A 21,597-nucleotide genomic window follows, 5' to 3' on the forward strand; every position below is an offset into this window, starting at 1 on the left:
TGTAGATCTCCACTGATTTAAGCACCTAGTTTAAATGTACTCCCCACTAGAGATTTGTTCCTAGCTTCAGAAGTAAAGCAAAGAAGTAATGAGTTTGTTTTCAGTTTTAGAAAACTTCTAAGCATGTATGTATTGAGTCTAATTTTAGGTTTTTTAACCTAAATTGGTATTTCATGCATGGTTCAGATTCTGTCCTGATTAAAATCACTTACGATTTCAGTTCATCATTTCTAAATAGAGCTTTTCCATTGTTCTCTAAGAGAAATGAACATTCATTGGCTTACATAAACATATTTCCAGTTTTTCTTACCTTTGACTACATGGAAATCTGGTGAGAAGTAGGCAGTGATAATCTATAGCACAGTCCAGATTTAAAAAAAAAAAAAAAAAAAAAAAAAAGCAAGAAAAAAGTTTTAAAAAGAAAAAACAACAAAAAACAATATTCACTACAAAACACTATTCATATTTTCACTTTGTTCATTTGCAGGTCAAAGGCTGGTGGTTTTCAAATGGGATAAATAACCTCCAGTAGCTTTTCCTACCACAGACATCCACACCTGCTCCCATGAATACTCCGTGCAAGAATAATATCAAAAACTTTGTTAATGCACTTTTATCACAGTGTTCTGTGGGTTAGGCACTTCCTTACATCACTAAAATCAATTACAGCTTTGAAGTGTTTGTTAGGTTTGGAGGTTCTGATTTTTTGTTATACTTCCACATTATATACTGCTTTAAATTATAGGGAATGAGGGCTGTTGTTTGCTGGCTCAAGAGTCCTGTAAAATCTCCTTTTGAGAGATTTTACATGTATGTACTACAGAGACGGTTAAATATCCAGACTAGGACCAGACAGTACAATCTGCATGTGGAACTCCATATGTACACATTCTCAGAGTTTACTCTGAACATTTTTGCCCACAAACATTTACAAGATTTCATCATAAATTATTTCAGGAACTGAGATACAACAGGGAGGAAAGTTCACATTTTTCATTATATCATTTTATCTATATTCTCTGTATTGACACTTGAAATACTTCCTTGCAGGAAACAATTTTCTCCTTGGTAGGTCACTGTGGCAAGTATACAGAAATGCAACAGTTTCAATGATGTCTGCTTGCAAACACTGTACATCTTGCATGGAATTACTGTAACACTTGCCTTTCTCACAGACATTTACTCCTATTTATCTGAGTATTTGATTTAGAAATCACACCTGTCCTTTTGAGTAGAAAGACTGACATACATACATACAGTCTTTCAGTACATTGTGAGATCAAGTAAATATCCACAGTATTCTCTCCACTGCCGCAGTCAAAATTATAGCCATTATCATAATAATAATTATTATAATTATTATTTTAATTTAAATTATTTAGTTATTGGATGTTTTGATTTTGGTTTTATTGCTGTTCCTGTTTTGGTGGTGCTTTTTGGTAATCTTTGTCTATGTGAACAAATTCAAAGATCAATTTTATCCATCAATTAGACAATGAAGAATTTCCAGACATAGATTTTTAATTGGCTTTTTTTTTTTTTTTTTTTTTTCTAAATGCAATTAAAATTTGTCTCTAGACTCAACATATTCTGCACAGTCTGAGTCTGGAATAAATTTCTATACTCATATTTTCTTTCTGTAGTAGGATACTTGGATTTGCACATTTCATTGAACTCAATATCTTTGTATTGCTCAGTTGTATGATCAGTTTTCTGGATGAAGTTATTATAAAAGAGTACTAGGTTGTATGAAACATTGGTTACTGAGAATTTTTAGACCTGTATTTGGAGCTATTCACTCCATATATGTCAGCAAGAAAAAAAATGTCATTGATTGTAGTGAACATATTCTGTTTTGTTTTGTTTTTTCATTCCACATCTAGCTTTTCAGATTAGCATCCTGTAGGAAATACGGTTGTGTCTGACATGATATTATGTTTTGGTTCTAGGAGATAAACAATGTTGATAACACACCAATGGTTATAGTTGCTGTTAAGCAGTGTTGTACAGAGCTAAGGCCATTTGCAATGAAGGGACCAAGGATGTGGGAGAGAACAGAATTAGGACAGCCGACTTAAAGTGGCCAAAGGAATATTCCATATTATCTGACATCATGAAGAAGGAGTTTTGAATGGGGTAGGTGTTTGTTTGGCACTCTTCTGCTGCTTGCAGGCCTAGATGGGCAGCAGTTGCAGGGTGAGAGTAAATGCTTGTACTTCACTCATTATATACCTTTATATATACATATGCATATATATACATAAGCACTGTCCTTTTTCCTTTTCTCTTTCTTAGTAAATAGTTTTATCTCAACCCACAAGTTCTACTTTGTGGGGGTTTTTTTTCCCTATTCTCTCCCACATCCCACTGGGAAGCAAAGGGAGTGAGCAAATGACTGTGTGGTGATTAGCTATCCTCAGGGTTAAACCACAACAGTTGTACAGATTTGTATTTGCATGCTTTTTATTGCTTATTCCTCCATACATTTTTAATTCAATCCAAATTTCAGTGAAAATAGGCTGAACAAAGTTTTTTTGAAAGATGTTTTTTAACATGTTGTTTGAAAGTAGCCAATAGAAAAGAGGAGACTACAATTACCCTGCTTCATAGAGAAGTTGAGGTATTAACTATTAATTTATTCAAGAGTTCACAGTTCTGTATATACTACAGATAAGTACTGATTATATGTACACCTGGAATTCTGGTTAACTGGTCATCTGTGATGAAAGCTGTTTTGGATGTATCACAGGAGAGGATGTAGCTCTTACAGAGGTGGATGAGAAAGCTATGTCTAGAACTCTTGGAAGTCTTGGAAGGCTGCTGAACCAGAAGTCTTACAGGTGAAGCCAGACAGTCCTTGTAAATACTTCAGCCATCAATGACAATTCTGAACTGAAACTGCAAAAAACCACAAGATACAACAGTGTAATAAATAGGCTTAACTTTCTGATGTTCAAGGAAAATAAAATTACTTGAATTTTGTGAGTTTTGGGTTGTTTTTTTGTTTGTTTGTTTTTCTTGTACAGTTACTTGTAGCAATTGCCCTCTGTAATTCCCAGGCCTTCGTAATGGAAAAATAAGAACTTCACTTGAATTGCATAATAAGCACCAGTATGTTGGGAATGTATATTTGCTACAAATGTGAGTCAGTGATACATCTTTTGCGTAAAATTCTTTCCTCCTCAAGTGTTCANTAAAACACATTCTGTTAACTGCTTTTCTTAGCACTAAGTTTATGCAAGTATTCCCTGAAAGTTTTATGTACAGCATATGTTAAGAAGCATTTAATTCGAAGCAGGAACCTTTTTTTTTCACCTCTTTAAAGAAATAACAGTTTTGTATTCCTGTTCTAAAATACTTAGGTCAGCTAAAGATTGGTTGCTATCATTATTGCTGTGAAAAACACAAGCAGCTGTTCTCTATTGTAGATATATATATATGTATATATACACACACACACATATATAAAATAGCAATAGACATATACTATAGACTGTGTGATAATATGAAACCAAATTATCTGAAAGTGTGCTATCTGTACCCTTTAGACCATAAACAAAAGACTTTATTTTTTACTTCCTGGTCTTCATGGAAACATTTATTTTTATTAGAGAGGAATCATTTCTTAGAGCATCCTAATATTCTATTCAGTGTTCTACACTTCGTACAGTGCAGTATTTTCATGTTTCACAATTGTTAGTCCTATGGAGACAGGAAAGTATCATTTGCACTTCAACAGATACAGCCAAAAAACAAACAGTTAAGGCTACATCAGACAGTGGAAATGAACAAAAAACTCAACAGAGTGCCTAGTTTGTAGCTATTTCAACAAAAATGAAAAAGATACTTGATAGGGAAAATGGTAAAGCCCTCAACCAATATGCTTTTCATGTATCCCCTGTATAGCCCTGAACCATGACCCATGTAGGGGTGTTAGACTATAAAACAGCAGAGTTAGACAATAATAGTGCTGACATTGCTATTTAGTAGTTAATAAGTTAAAATCATAAGACAGATGGAATGGACTGGTCTAGCTCGGATGGCTTGGATGAAAGAAGATAATGAATTTTTGGACAAGTTCAAAAGAAGAATAACACGTGAAGCATGAAGTCTGGGCCTAAGATGGAACACAGCGTTTTGGGAAAGAAGAACTGAAGATAGATTGATTAATCATGAGAATGAATAACATAAGTGATGTAATGTTTTCCTGATCATATAAATATAGGACCTCTGTAAAGCTTGATTGTCATTCACTAGGAGTGACCCAAGCTCTGTATGCATGTTGCACTGAGCACTGAGCTTGTTAATAAAATCAACCCTGGAGTACCCACGAGTTCGAGTCTCAACCTGGCTCCTTTCTGCAACAATACCCTTTAAGAAGACACTTTCAGAGCAACTACTAGTTTCTAGATGTTATCATTTCTCTGTGAGAATAACTGGAATCTATCTGGCATGCAATATAAAATAAAAACGTTTTCCATGGTAAGAAGCTAAGACCATAGGGATACTTTATTAATTTGCAAAATGCAGGTCAAAGAAGATTACATTTCAGATCTTAAAGATGCTCTAGAACCATCACAAAATTGTTATAGTACTAGACAGAATGTCATTTTTAGAATATTGTTATGTTGATATCTCTTTGTAGTTTAGAGTAAGGTTAAGGTATGATGAGAGCGCTACAAAGGTAATCTAAATGAATGCATTTTACTTTACAAAGTGATAGACCAGAAAGAAACCCACGTTTTGTTACTATGCTTTCAGAAACAGTAATGGAATATGCTATTAAATAAATTTGACAAAACGGAAAACAGTAATTTGATCATAGTCTAAACTGGGCAGGCACGTTCTTCTTGAACACTGCCACAGAAACAAGAAAATATTTACGGTGATACTGTAAGCAGTAAATTTTCAGTGATTTTGATATGCTGGACTTCCAAGACTGAATTATGCAAATTGAAAGCATCCATCAGTTGTCAGTCTTACTTTATTGGTGTGCCCCAGTGGAGCAGTGGTAGGAATGCTGCTCTGCAACAGCGGAGGCCCGGGTTCGAAGCCCCCCTGTGGCGCAAGTGGTAGGAGTGCCACTCTGCTACACAGTCCAGGGGCTGGACTCGATGATCTCTAAGGTCCCTTCCAACCCGCACGAGACTGTGATACTGTGATTTACTTTATCCTGGACATCTGCAATTACTGGAAAATTTCAAAGAAAGGAACCATAGAGGAAAAAATAAAGAGATAGTTGTCTCTCCTTAAGGCAAAGATGAGTTTAATTGATCCCATGAAAATTACGTCCACTGCAAGATGCTGTTTAATAAGGCTAACATGTCTTTAACCTGGCCAGTTTACGCTATAAAAAATATTTGGGTTTTGTTGTTGTTGTTGTTTGTTTGTTTGTTTGTTTTATGTACTACATATAGATATTATGTTGCCTTTCAGCTACTAAAGCAAATATATTGCTTTAGGGACAAAAACACGGCCAAAATATTGAATGGGTAAATGGGTATTTCCATCACTGTGATACTGCTTGGGAACCACATTGCGATAGCTGTAGTGCTACCTATTTAGATATACTCCTTTTATTATTTGATCAGCTTTGAATATGTTATTTCAGAGAATCTGAACTAAGCTTTCAGGCCTTCCATGTATGTAATGTGCTAAAAAGTGGATTTGTGTAGGACTTTATTTAATTAATCTTAGAAACAAGTAAATAATGGAAATATGTATCAAATGTAATTAAAAATAATACTGCGTCTGATAAACGCCATCTACCTTCAGCCATCATCTTCTTTATACATGCCATTAGCCCACACTTCTAATCTGTTTTATAAAAGGTATTTGAACTTACGTTACACATACCGAGAGTCATTGCCAACTATAATTATGAGTTCATTAAATTGTATTGGCTGCCAGCTTCTTAGTCTCTTGGATAGAGATTTCTCAATCAGTTTATTGAACATTGTACATCATAATTAGAATTATATTCTAAGTATATAGGTTAGATGAGTTCTCAAAAATATATATTAAACCTTAATTATCTCAAAAAGCAAAATGTTTTAAAATCTGTACTTTCAGTTCTAATGCTTACATCTCCGTTAAAATTATGCCACTGTCTACATGTTATCATGCAATACACAGGACATATTCTGGTGTCCCTACAGCCTTCATTTTCAGTGTAAAAGATATTAACTCACCAGTGCTCTTAGCCATGCTGTGTTATGGAGATTTACAGATCTATTTGATTAGGGAGAGACATGACTATACAGGCCTTCAGCTCTGTGTTAAAATACTTCATTTCTTCATGTGATCCATCATAAGTCAGAGCTCTGTAAAGTATGGTGACTGCAATTTCAAGGGATATCTTCCCTTCCCAGTGTAATCATAAGATCACAGAGAACAGAATAGTAAGATTACCCAGTTTAATTTTTCTGATCTTTTAAGCATTTCCTATCACACAGATTTTGTGACAGTTGTTTCAAAATGCTCGATAAGATAGAAATGTTTTTATTTTTATCCTGGTGCACTGGAATTTTGAATCTTATTTCTGTGTTGGCTGTGACAAGTTCCATCTTTATATATTTATTCTTCTTAAATCTTATGTTCTTGTATTCACATCTCATATCAACTCCTTATTGAGAACTAGAAGACATTTGAGGTAGAATAAGATCGACACTGAATTCTAAGATGTAGTATATATATCAGATCCAAGACACCAAAATCATAAGAGAAATAAATTACATAAGACCATGAGGGAAGGAAGAAATCAGTAGAAGAGAATGCATGGAAGGCATACATACAGGAAATGTAAAATAGTTTTATGGGTGTAAAGAAGAGCATAAAAAAAATTATATTTGGTAGATATAAGGAGGAGAGATTTTCAAACATTTAGAAAAATCTTTCAAAGGCATACTTCTGCATGTGACTGCATTACAGTGACAAGCACTCACTTTAGACGAAATTCCTCAAAAGCAGATAGCTGAAAATATCACCAAAGAAATTGCTCTGAATGAAAAGTTAATGTACCCATTGAAACATTTAGGAACAGTAACATGTCTTTGTTTGTTTGTTTGTTTGTTTGTTTGTTTTGTTTTGTTTTTTAATTTTTTTTTTCAGTTTTTACTTTCTTTAATTTCTAACAGCTTAACAGTTTGTGTCCTCTGAAAAATAGCTTGAAAAAAATAATTTTCAGTGCTAAATATTTATCCTGATGTGTATCTATTTCAAAGATTAAGCATTTATCATATGCTGCATGTTTCTTTTGCTTCCTTTTGTTTGTTTGTTTGCTTGTTTGTTTGTTTTGTTTTGTTTTGTTTTGTTACTTTCTGAGAATAATATTATGCTACAAGCATCAACAGAAGTGTTTTGTACAGCATTTCCTTTTTGGCTGATTATCCATTACATGATTTTTGAAGATATCAAAGAACACACTGCTGTTCTTCTAAGGAAGCTTTTGTGCACAGATAGGGTTTATAGAAAGTAATAGCAAAAGTATGGGATTGTGATGGGCTAATACAAATACACATGTTTATAGGAGACTCCAGAAGTTTGACAACCTTTATGTTTTCCAGCTTCTCCTTCTTCAGAAGACCTTTCACTGTAAGTACTGGAATGACTCTGTGTCATTTCTTAGAAGATTACTCGATACCATACACCTATAAATAAATAATTTTCTTTATCTCCCTTTCTACCCTAGACACATATGACCTACAAAACAAAAGGTGCTTAATGGTAGTACAATTTATGGACAACTAATGTAAAAGAAGTTAATTTAGATAAACCTCATTATGATTTTGGCTGGGATAGAGTTAATTATCTTCATATTAATGGTATGGCACTATCTTTTGGATTTACAAGGAAAATTATGTTGATAACACAATATTAAAGTAGTTGCAGAATAGTGCTTGCACAGAGATGAGGACCTTTCTGCTTTTCATACTGTTCTGCCTTCAAGGATCTGGGAGGGGACAAAGTCAGGACAGATGAGCTAAGTTGATCAAATGGATACCCCATGCCATGTGTTGCCATTTTGAACAACAAAATGGGGAAACTGGCCAGGGATGACGCTGCTTCTGTTTGGGTACTGGATGGGCATAGATCAGTCGGTGGTGAATAATTGTACTTCAGATGTTCTTCTGTGTGTTGTTGTTGTTTTTAATATTTTTTTTCCTTTTCTTTTTAACAATTCTAATCTCAGTGTAAGTTTTTTCACACTTACAGAACTTTCTACAGTTCTCATACTTCTACAGAGGAGTGACCAGCATAAACCACAACAATAAGAGCATAATATCCGCATGCATTTCACTCCCAAATTACCCATAACAAAACATGAATCAACAGCAATTTATTTTATGTTTGATTATTAGAGTCATTTATTTATTTCAGATTTATGTATATGGTCTTAATTTATCTTAGAGTCCATTCTGACACTTAGCACTGAACTCTCCACAGTCTGGATTCTCCATATACATCCTTGTTTTAAAATCACTGAGCCAGCAGTTAGTCTCAGTGTCGGTTTTTCTGGGTTCCTGAATAAACTACTCAGTTACTTACTATTTGAAAGAAGGGCAGATTATTTTAGCTTAAAATTGTATACATGACTTCTAAAGATAAATACAATGTTAAGATCAGAAGTACAAGTAAATAGTATAGAGTTCTGCTAGAAGTAATATCCTAAGTAAAAAATAGTCAAACAGGAAATCTTAGTAAGGTTCATAGACATTTAACCTGTATGAGGATTATGTAAAAACTGAGACATCAATGAATATATAAATTAGTGAATAGTACACTTTCAATTCTGGCACGTTCGTGAGAGATATGGAGAAAGTAGCAGAGGTTTTGGAAGGCAATATTAATATAAAAGGGTGTGTATTTAAGATGGATTGTATTCTTCGAAAAATAAAATCTAATTATTGCATTTCGTTTCATTTTGAGCTAAGCATATTCATACTTTCCTGAAAAATTATATAGGATTTTTGAAATAAATGTGAAACACAGAGCCTGTTCAGAGTGGAATTAACTTCATGCTTATACAAAAATAAAATAACTACAAAGCTCCTAGAACCATTTCCTCAAGGATCGTGACACCTTACTTTATCAGTTCTTTGGGAAATATGGATATAATGAAAATAAATGTTGATGATATCTTTTATCAGAAGACACACATTCTATAAGATAAATAAATTACACTTTGTATAAGGTTAAGAAGGATTAAGAAGAACCACTGCAATACATCACCAACACAAGAAGAATTATATGCACTTGTTCAGTGTGCCCCTGGGCCACACCATTTTGCAGTAGATATTTTTCTTTCAGAAACAATGAATTGTCAAAAATAATGTTAACGAACAATAATTAATTGTATACAGTGCATAAACAATAAGCAAACAACTATGCATTCTTCTAGAAGTTTGCATAAAATTTTAGTCAGAAAAAAACAATAATGCTTTACTAAATTTTATATAAAACAAGTACATAATAAACCAGGAAAATATAGACGATGAAGCATATTGCAGCTAAATTTGTGCAAGACCTGCACAGCTTATCAGAACATTTTCTCATCTCCAGCTCCCCTCTACTTTGCTTTTAGCTAATATAAAATTTTCCCTAGCAGAAAAAGACAACTGTCTTCAGTTTTCTTTAGTAACTACAATTTGCTTCAGCTCTTGTGTTTCAGGAGGGAGCAATATTATGGATTTCATGACCAGAATTAATCACAACAATTTATACGAATAAATCATCAAAAATTCAGCACTGATCTAAGATCAAACTCTACACAATTGTCATGAAGAGGTACCCTCTGAAGGAAGAGAAACATTTGCAAGCATTACAAATGCTTTGAAATGCTGTGGGGAGAAACAAAAACAAGAACAAAAAACAAACAAATAAAAAAACTGTAAAAGGAAATCTAGGAATGAATCTCAAAGAAGAAATGTTATGAAGCTTGAGGCCCAGATCCATTCTGGATATGTGTTTTAGGTGACTGTTTGACAAATTATCACAGTAATGCTTACAGAGAGACAGATCTATTTTATTAAAACAAACACCTTTCTCAGGGGTCCAAAAATGAGGTGGAAGATAAATTTGTGTTCTAGGTGTTATGATACACAGAGGCACATACTTTTTTAGTGCAATCTCAGAAAATGACTTTTGTATTAAAGACTTTCAGTGTAAAGTAATGTGCAAATGTAATCTGTGGTACTGGGAAATGAGGAAGTTAAGTAGATATTCGTTGATCATATAAAAAGAAAAGACATTCCAGCTTTAAAATGAAGTATTTAAATAGGTATTTAATCAGGGCAGTTAACAAGTAATGGCCACAATTAATCAAGAAGTGAAAGCACACACACCTTGTAAGGCCTCCCCCACATCTAACCCATTCAGTTTTGAAAGAGATGGATTGCATTTATACAGTAAGTCAACACTAATTTAATTATTATGAAACAATGTCAAACAGCTTGTTAATTTGGTAAATATTTGAACTATAATCCTTGCTTATACTGAATTCTCGAGCAGACAGGTGTTTTTCACGTGTCAAGTTACAGGATAGGAACAAATTGAATAAAACTTAGGAGTATTAAAGTATTGTTGAGGAGAGTTCCATGAATAAAAAAAGAAAATAAAAAATAAAGGAAAAAAAAGGTCTTAATATAATGCTTTTTTAAAAATAAGTATTTGAACAAACAGGAAGGCAGAAAGGCAGAAAGGCAGAAAGGCAGAAAGGCAGAAAGGCAGAAGGCAGGCAGGCAGAAAGAGGAGAAGAGAGAAGAAGGAAGGAAGGCAGAGAAGGAAGGAAGGAAGAGAAGGGAAGGAAGGAAGGAAGGAAGGAAGGAAGGAAGGAAGGAAGGAGGAAGGACAGGAAAGGAAGGAAGAGAAGGAAGCGAAGGATAGGAAGGAAGGAAGGAAGGAAGGAAGGAAGGAAGGAAGGAAGGAAGGAAGGAAGGAAGGAAGGAAGGAAGGAGTAGCAAAAAGGGGAAACAAAGAAAAGGAAAAGGAAAAAGGAAAAGAAAGAATAGAGTTGATATTACTATCATAGCTGAAATCAGGAATCGGGTAAATAGGTTCCTTTCACATGAAGATTAAGTATCCTAGGCTTCAGGGAAAGTCAGAAGAAAAGGACCAGTGGGACATGTCGACGTTTCTGTCATCAAGACAATGCAGCTGGGCAAACATAAGGGAAAGGTAGCCAAAGAAACTGGTTTTGACTGGATTAAGTGAAGGAGCTGGGTCAAAGAAGGAAGGTCAACCTGAGAAAGATTTCTGACTTCATCCCAATGACCACAGGAGTGAGACCACCGCTATGGACTGTGCACGTGTTAGTAGGAAGGACAGCATGTAAAATATGTTACCAGAAAAACAATGAATGTGTTAATGGTTTCTTGGAAATCTGTTGAATATGTATATGCTTCCTCTAAAACTTTTTAACATTTCTGTCTATCGATGCATATGATAGGAGGAGTGATTCCCTTGTGCCTAGCACTGAATAAACACATACCAGCTTAATAACCTAGTTATGGTTATAGAGTTTGATTCCACATGTCACAGCCACAAAGGAAACAAACACACCTATAGAAAACACAGCAGCATTACGTCTCTGACAGAGGCTATCAGCCTATGCTAGTAAGTATCATAATATTCAAATTGCAATTTATTGTTACAGTGACTGTTTGATTGATATTATTTAATTATTTTCATCATTTGTACAAGTAAATTAAGTAGTAAATTAAGTCAGGATCATGCATATATATGCACATATCTCTTCTTTAACAGAAACACCATGATGAGTGCTCTGCAGTTTACAGTCAAGGATATAATCACAATATTGTCCTGTGGTGTCAGAAGGAGCAAAATATGCTGAGATACAAGCAGGATTCTGACAACTACAAGCATCCAGGAAGAAAGAGCACTTACAATTGGGGAAAACCTGACCAATAAACAGGTGCAAGAAAAATAAATCTAAGAGCAAAAGAAAGACAGAATTACCTGTCCTCTACCCTTGAATTCTGAGACTTTCTGCAACGTTCTACTGTTAGCAGCATGTTATTCATAGAGTGAAATTTCTGATGGGCAATGATTTTACAGAGAGGATGCGAGTAAAAAGATGGCAGATGGGCATAGCCAAAGTGAAGATCTATAAGCTTCATGAGATCAATTTTGTTTGAATTTAAATTTTATACAGTACATCAAAACAAACAAAATGAAAGCAAAGGAACTTGACACAACTTGAGCAAAAACAATTTCTTTCAGTCTATGTATTCTTATATGTGTAATGCAAGACAGTTTAAGAACTGTATGTGTAAATAAAAATTCTTTCGGGAATAATTATTGCTTATATTTTAAATCACTGTGACCCTTATGTCAAAAAAATTGTAATATATTTGGAAACCAGTTTACAGGTGTTTAAACAAGCACCTCTTAAGACTGCATAGTCAAAAAATGACACTTAAAATACACTTCATATCTTCTCTTCATAATAGCAAAAGACTATTTTCTGGTAGAAAATGCAGGCTCTATATAAGAAAAAACAAACAAACAAAAAAAAAAAACAAAAAAAAAAAACTGAAGAAAAGCTTCTATAATTGTATTTTTTTATCTGATACTGAAAGTCAACACCGACCAGTTTTAATGACCAGAAGCAATGCTAAAACCCTTTTCCATCACAAATCAGAATTTTTCACACCAGTAATTACTGAATTCTTAGTTCACATATGTAAATGCAATATTAAATGACCATGCTATCTTGATGATTTTTCTGCTTTTTTGACTTGGAGCAGATTAGATTCCGAGCTTTCTGGGAAATAAAAAGTGTTTCTTACTCAGTGTAGTTGAACAAATACTATTGCACATCACAAAGCTAACTGATTATTGCTAAGGATGCAGAATCAGGCCTTTCAATCCAGGCTGACATGGAATAAATTCTAAAACAGCCTCAGGGAAAAAAAAAAAATTAAAAATCTTAGGATAGGCACTGAACAGGCAGAATGACTCTTTCAACTCTTGCAGCAACAGAACTGCTGCTAAATTGAAGGTCATTTGAACTCTAACAGCACTTGGAAAGAAGCTTGACATATTCTCTACCAATTACAGTAATTTAATTGTAGCTATCTCACAGTATTAATGTGTATGAGCCAATTTCCTATAATGAGCATGATTAAGATACTTCTCTGTTAGAGTTTTTATCCTCCTGTGGAGAAAAAGAATCATGCTCCACAGAACTTGTTTCTTTTCATTGCCTGTAAAAGATGCCCAAGTGATTATCTCATAGTCAAGTGACCATACGGTGACTATACTATAAATTTCAGTCTTGATGACATCAAAAAATACCAAAAAATTTTGGGTTCCCCGGTTCAAATATACAGGGGTCTCCTAGAAGGAGTCCAGAGAAGGGCCGCAAAGATGATTAAGGGCCTGGAGCATCTCCTCTATGAGAAAAGGCTTAGTAGCCTGAGTCTGTTCAGAATGGGGAAAAGAACCACAGAATCATAGAATTGCTCAGGTTGGAAAAGACCATCAAGATCATCAAGTCTATCCTCAGCCTAACCATACTGCATTCAGACAGAGAAAACATCTGGATGGTTTTTAAACACACCTTGCTTTTAGCAGGTGAATTAGACTTGGTGTTCTCTTAAGGTCCTTTCCAACCCTTGAGATTCTGTGATTTATATAAAACTGTTTATTCAGGATACTTAGATGAATGCAAGTTTTTATATTCTTTTTACTTATTCTACATACCAATCAGTGTCAAGACTGAGAATCTATATATTAAGCCTAAGTGTACTTTGTTGAAATTATTCTTGTATTCATTGTTGAGGATTTTTTTATTATTATTATTATTTATATTTTTGTGAATTGAAATTCTTTAGACAGCCTTAGAAAAAACCTTAGAAAAGTCCAGGTCTTATGATAAGAATCTTAACACTATTTCATTTCATTGATTAAGACATAACAAAACAGTTATTTCTTGAAAAATATGTAATGTATCAGGTGCGTCATGAATACAGAAATGGAGGACTTTTTTTTTTTTTTTTTTAAATTCTCTCAGATTTTAATATAATTGAACCAGATCTGAAGCAAAGCATTGCTGAAGATCATTGTTCTGTCCATCAACTCCCAGTGTGGCTGAAGATTCCTGAATTTTTTTGTTTGTCCTGTTTCACACATTGTTAACAGTCTTATAAATTTTATGCTAAAATTTCATTTCACACTTACTTTCTATAGGGACAATATTTTGTCAAAAGTGTCTATATCCTTAATATGGAATGAAGAGATTTGAATATATAACATTTGTATTTCACATTCATGATGACAAGGGCTGAAATACTGGAAGGCTTGAAATGTGAATCATTGCTATTACACAAATGTAGTATGTGAGGAATTGTGAACAAAAACAACAAATAATTCAAGAAATAATATTGTTCATGAATATCCGTTAAGAAGAACGTTACTCTTTTCAGTACTGTTAATTGTCACCTTCAGGTGTTTCACATCCATGGCATATTGTCAGCCTGCTGATAGTGGTTCAGTATTCCAGACCACTGGGTTCAAAAAAAACAAAGTATCTCACAAGGTTCTAAAATTACTGTGAAACAGCTACTGCAAAACTATACTGGGAGTATGAAACTGACACAGAATCATGACATGAGGAAAAAAAAATAAAAATCCAGTTAAAATTGTTATGAATTTATTTCAGGAAACAAATCTGACCCTCCAGTTCTCCTGTTGGCACATACTTAGCCTAATGACTCTTTGACAATTTAGATTTAAGTGTTACTTTTGCAAATGGTCAAATCTAGGCCAAGGCCTCTTTCAATCTTAGAAGCTAATGAAGGTGATCTTTTACAAATAAACTACTTTAACAGCCAAAATCAATTAATCGATTGGCAGCTTTGTTCACATCACAGATGAAAGCATGGACTACAAAATAGCTATCATAAGTTACTTGAAAAGAAAGTGCCAAAGAATTAAATCTAGGTTAAACATAACATAAACATAAACATAAATGAATTAACTTTAAGGCTAACATAGCAAGTTTTTTGTTTGTTTGTTTTTGTTGTTGTTCTTGCTTTTTTGTTTACAATACTTCAATACTTCAGCCACACATTTTCTCTGAGATAGGCTTCTGCTACTAATGCTGTGTGGTAGTTTTGTATCTCCCAGCTATGAGAATAATTTTACAATATTAATAAATTTGCTATCTTCAATACATTTTTCTACATATTTTATAAATTTCTGAATTGCACATTATCTACACTCAGATCTATAATTATCTCCTTTTTTTGTTGTTGTTTGTTGTGGAGCTGTTTTTTGCTGTTTTGGTTTTTTTTGGTTTTTTTTTTTTAATTGTTCAGTATCTTCATTTCTAGAATTTTTACAAGTCTTTATTGGGGACAGTTTTCAAAAATTCAAGAATACATAACTGTTGATTCTACTAAAGAACTCTAGAAGATGTTCTGAATTACTTTACAAAAGGCATTTCAGCTCTAAGTGTATCAGTCTGTAGTCTAAATAACCCATTATTTAAAATACATACTCCTTAGAATACAAGCTTTACATGTGACTCAACAAACATGTTGGGCATTTTTTGTCTGTAGATCTCTGGATTTCCTTTGAAACCTTCCCATAACTGAGATTTGCTACTTTTGTGGTAGTGTCTTGGTTATGGCCAAAACAGCTTCAAGTAAAAGTGTCTAAGTATATTTTACCTATTTCACCCTTGTAGCCCTTATAAACACTCAATACATCTATGTTGTCTTGGTAATTCCTTGTGGTAGTTTTTACTGATATGTTCTGAATGCCTCCCAGAAATATTTTCCAATGCAAATAGTATAATTTATAATGCTTTTTACGTTAAGAAAGATTTGCATCTGGGGCTCTTTCCAAGGTGTTCTGTGGAAAACAGAAACTATAGATAAAACAAACAAACAAACATGCAAGCAGATACTTAAAAAAACAACCAACCAACAAACAAAATAATCCACATATAATTAGACGGATCAGAGGACAACTGCAAGTGAATTTACTGATTTACAAAATAAATGTAGTATATTGGCATACAGAGATAACATATTTGATTTCATAAGGTATGCAACGGTATGACAAAGTTTAAAATGGGACATAATCTATTGAACTATATATTTATATAACCACATATGTGCAGTTAACACTGTGGTTCAGAACAGATAAAAAGCTTTTTGTGATTCAGGTAGTTCTGGTTGAGAGAAAAAAAAAAAAGTATATTTCAAAATTTCACTACCATCCCTAAGAATCTACTAACCTTTGTCTAAATGTATTAAAAGCACATTCTAAGCAATGAAAATCCAGTGGATTATTCAAAGAAAATAAAACATCAGAGCAGGCCTTCTGACTTTTTAACCTACATTCAGTCTTGTCTAATGTAAACAACTTTTGATGTAAGTCACACTGAAAATACTATTCTGGGTAAGCTTCACTTGGGTAAACAGGATACTTTCTTTGAATATTGTTATTTTTCCTTCTGGTATAATATACTCTTCAGACATATAAATATATATAGTATATTTCAAACATAATGTAAGAATGTCCTCCTTTCTATTTATTATTGTAAAAATGACTTTTCTAGTCAATTTGCTCTAGTATTGTGAGCACAACAGCTGCAGACATGTCAGCTTTTTATCTTGCCAGGGTTACATAAAAATCCCTGTGCATAAATGTTTCAAACATTGACAGTTTTAATAATGTAATGGAAAGAAAAAGAATATGTAGTTTCCAGTTAACATATATGCCAAAACCAATTTTGAGAAGCACTAGCCCTAAGACTTGTTTGACAACCTAAGTCATATGCATGTAGTAAATATTTATTTATTTGTATTTAATGTTTACCTTAATTTATCTTAATTTATTTATCTTAATATTTATTAAGATACATTTGGAATGTGTGATTCCTTACAATATATCTGGTTTGATTTGAAAACCATTTCCAACAGGATATTTTTCACTACATCAGAATAACAAGCAACTTTGAAGAAATACATATTTTACCCGTGTTAGTAGAAAATGGAAATCATAAAAAATAGAGCTAGTACTGGATGCTGAAAGTACAGTTCGTGACTACAAGACCATCTTTAATTCACAGATCTCCATCAGAGACGTGACTTATTTATTTTTTAAAATTTATATGTGATTTCAAAGGTGTTACTGGAAGTCAATTAATTTAAAACAATTCTTATTAAAATTTGATTGGTTATGTTATGCAAATGGGAAGTCAATTTCTCATCTTCTTGATTTTTCCTCAGAGACTACAGTAATTCTGCTGTAAATCATTGTCACCTTAAACACAGCTGCAGCTTGATGAGAGACAACATAATGGGACCAAATAAAGCAAAACACTGGAATGTGATGTGATTCCAGAAGACAGATAAATATTTGTCTACCTTTAAACTATTAGAAAAATGAGTGAGAAAACTCAAGAAAACTTTCAAATGAAAGATGTTTAAAGCTAGTGTTATTACACCATACAGTGTCATAGAAATCGACATAATTGTACCTGGGAAAAAAGTACCTGGGAAAAGTTGGTGTGAAAAGGATAGTAAATGGTAAGATATTTTGAATATACTGGATATCATCACAAACCTTTGATCTTTGATTGCATTTCTCCTGTTTATATACTGACAGATGAAATTGCCCTTAATTTTGAAAAGTTTTGGCCTTTAAACACTGAAATCAGGTAAATATCCTAGAAATTACTTGCAAAGTAAAAATTGCTAAAAATTTGTAAAAAAGCATCTAAAAAAATTTGGTTTGCTAACTAGAAATATAAAAATATTTTTAATTTATGCAACACCATTCCTCTGCTAGCTTCTGGCATGTATCATTTCAGTCCTCAGAAGACACAATAAAATCACATTGCATAATATATGTTTACATGAAAGCCTGTATACAAAACAGTTTAGTGCACAGCATGACAAAATTTCTCCCTGCTAGGCCATATTTCACTATGTCTATTCATTTTAAACAAGTACCTCAGAAGTAAATGAACAATAAATAATTTATTTGAAGAGGAGCTGATAGTTACCTCATTTTTTAAAAATATATATTTTAGTTAAGTGTTTTCTTAGTGGTTGTAATTTATAAGTTCATAAAATGAAAGAAAAACATTATAAAATAGAATAAAAGAATCTTAATGAATTCTACATGCATTTAGAGAAATATATATATATACATATATATACATATATACATACATACATACATACATACACACACACACACACACACACACACATATATATATATATATATATAAACAGTAGAATGCTGTCAGCTAGAATTAAGTTTTTAGGTAGATATTAACCCCCAGAATGCATGTCTTTTTCATTCATTTCATAGTTTATCCAATCATAAATGTAAAATACAGAGGAGTCATTGTGTTTATCAATAGATGTTACATAATGGAAGCACAAAGGTAAAAAATGAACATGAATAAAAATGTCAGAAATGCATATAAATATTTAGAATAAATAAATTAGAACATCAGTACACAATTGAATTTTTACACAGAACAAACATTAATACTAAAATCAAAGGACAAATTTTTCATTTTCACTGCTATTATTCAGTTCTTCCCACTGAGCTTGATAAGGGATCTCTGCAGTTTCTTCTCCTTGAATTTTGCATGAGACAGGCAATAAGCTTTTATCTTCATTAAAAATGGCTATGTATGAAGAATATAGTATAACTTTGTTCTCTCTAGATATTTTTTCCCTGTTGTTTTCCATTAAATGTAAAAATCTAGCATAAATAAATGTTGCAGTAAGCATCTGTCTTACAGATATGTAGTCAAGACATTTGTATTGTTAAAAAGATAAAGTAGAATGTCTAGATAAATGTCCAAAATCTCACTGTTACTTGAGAAATTTCAGCTATGTAAAATTCATTTGGTGATATGATTCGGGGAATTTTTATTAGTTTGATTAATCAGTAATACGTAGCAAAAACACAAATAGCTTATCTTTATTTATTTATTTAGTCCATTAATGTATTTACTTTTTTATTTTTACCAGTAGATTTTTCTGTAGTTTAGTTTATATTACAGAAATATTATTAGCTTGTATTACAAATATTGTCTGTTGCTCCAACATGTGGTAGAGTGTAGGATAGCAGTGTACAACAAAAAAAGAGTTATTTTAATACTATTGACTTGTGAAGGATTATGAATTTAAAGCTCCTTGCTCCTGAGCACTGCTGCAATTTTCAGTTGGAAGAAACAGCACTTGCAGATGTTTCAGGTTTTATACAATCTGGAGGTACGTAATTTGGTCATTGACTGAGTGGTAAATGATTTCCATCTTTGTATCTCAATTAAATATTGAAGTTAGCTGAGATGAAAATGAGCCTTAGAAAATGACTATCTATCTCTTTTTCTCCAAAGGGAGGATGGATAACATGTTGATAGACATTAACAGAAGTAAAATCATAAAATAGTTTAAGTTGTAAAGGACCTTAAGATCACCTCGTTCCACTCCTCCTGCCATGGGCAAGGACAACTCCCAATAGAACATGATGCTCAAAGCCTCATGTACGCTGGCCTTGAAAACCCACAGTTTATGGTCTCCCAGATGGTCTAGTGGTTAGGATTTGGCGCTCCCACCCCTGCGGCCCTGGTTTGATTCCCAGTCAGGACATGTCATGGTCAGGGAACCATCCTCTGCAAAGTCCTCTGGGATATGTAGTTCTCCTCCGAGAGCTGAGCACTCGGGACGCCGCCATTCCACGGAACCAGAGCATGAACCTTCCAATAATCCATACTGCACATGATGTTATGATGTGGAATATTGACAGCAACACCACCAAACTATGACAAGAGTGTTCCAGCCGTATATGGCCCTCAATGAAAATATATCTCTCTATATATAATTACATTTTTTAAAAAGTCAAAGCATAATCAGTGTCACAGATACACTTGGTTCTTGATTTTTATGGATAATAGTACTCAGGATTAGTTGAAATTCTGTATGCTATTAAAAGCCAAGTTATTCAGTAGAAGGCTAACAGTACATTGGAGAGACTATGTTTGTTACTTTTAGGTAGTTTGTTTTCTGCAATGTCCTTTCTCTTTTTCCTCACATTTTAAAATACACACACACACACACACACACACATATATATATATAAAACTTCCTTCTGAATTTTATACTGTCATGAACAGTGAGGCAGAAGAGAGGATGACTATAATAGAAATTTTACAAGTTCTGTATAAATGAAAGTCTCTCATGCCAGTTCATTTAAGCTCCATTTCTACTCAAAGTGGTTACCAAGACACTAAAAGTGAACAAGCACTGCTGGGCTATTCAAAAGCATTGTCAAAAAGCAGACCCACTTTGTCACTTCTAAGTTATCAGTTCTAATTTCACGTGGGAGTTACAGTGAGAATTTGTCTCCACTATGATTTTATCACCCTCATTATACAAAATCCTCATGTTTTTTCATGTATACGGATATGTCTACAATCTGACAAATTATCAACCTATGCAGCTTTTCAAATTAAAAGACTGTAGCACAAATGGTGATAGGGTATTCTTGAAAGGCCATGGTCTCTGTATGCATGCTAAGTTTTTTGTTATCAGAACAGCTATGCACTGATTTTTACCTGACATTTAATCTTCAGTGTAGCTCAGCATGTACAAGAAATACAAAATAAGTAATCCTCAGACCCCTTCACTAACAAATATTTACTAAAACAGAAGTATCTGTAAAGTGTTGGTGACCTTGGTTCTGAATTGGAACATCAGTAGTAGTACTAAAATATGACATCTATCTGCTCAGACACTTTAGTGAATGAGATTTGAGAGCAGTAGTGCAGTCCTTACAGCAAGACAATTTAACATTTATCAGTCCACACAGGAACACTGAAACAAACAAATAAGCAAAGAAAAACAGCTGAGGGAAAAAAAAAAAAAAAAATCCAGTTAAAATTGTTATGAATTTATTTCAGGAAACAAATCTGACCCTCCAGTTCTCCTGTTGGCACATACTTAGCCTAATGACTCTTTGACAATTTAGATTTAAGTGTTACTTTTGCAAATGGTCAAATCTAGGCCAAGGCCTCTTTCAATCTTAGAAGCTAATGAAGGTGATCTTTTACAAATAAACTACTTTAACAGCCAAAATCAATTAATCGATTGGCAGCTTTGTTCACATCACAGATGAAAGCATGGACTACAAAATAGCTATCATAAGTTACTTGAAAAGAAAGTGCCAAAGAATTAAATCTAGGTTAAACATAGAACAAATGAATTAACTTTAAGGCTAACATAGCAAGTTTTTTGTTTGTTTGTTTTTGTTGTTGTTCTTGCTTTTTTGTTTACAATACTTCAATACTTCAGCCACACATTTTCTCTGAGATAGGCTTCTGCTACTAACGCTGTGTGGTAGTTTTGTATCTCCCAGCTGTGAGAATAATTTTACAATATTAATAAATTTGCTATCTTCAATACATTTTTCTACATATTTTATAAATTTCTGAATTGCACATTATCTACACTCAGATCTATAATTATCTCCTTTTTTTGTTGTTGTTTGTTGTGGAGCTGTTTTTTGCTGTTTTGGTTTTTTTTGGTTTTTTTTTTT

At 33.2% G+C, this 21,597-nt stretch overlaps 1 protein-coding gene across 4 annotated transcripts in view; it reads right to left on the reverse strand.

Moving 5' to 3' along the window:
- Positions 1–21,597, reverse strand: part of GPC5 (glypican 5) — a 519,876-nt gene that overhangs the window by 151,975 nt on the left and 346,304 nt on the right. The window contains exon 8 of one of the 4 annotated variants that reach the window (XM_015851540.2): positions 1,539–2,898. The exons of the other annotated variants lie outside the window; for them this stretch is intronic. Coding sequence (XP_015707026.1) covers positions 2,876–2,898 — 23 coding nt within the window. The 3' untranslated portion in view covers positions 1,539–2,875. Of the gene's footprint in view, positions 1–1,538; positions 2,899–21,597 lie in introns of those variants that run through there. 4 annotated transcript variants of the gene reach the window in all.

The sequence above is a fragment of the Coturnix japonica genome, chromosome 1 (genome assembly GCF_001577835.2).
Source record: "Coturnix japonica isolate 7356 chromosome 1, Coturnix japonica 2.1, whole genome shotgun sequence".
Lineage (NCBI taxonomy): Eukaryota > Metazoa > Chordata > Aves > Galliformes > Phasianidae > Coturnix > Coturnix japonica.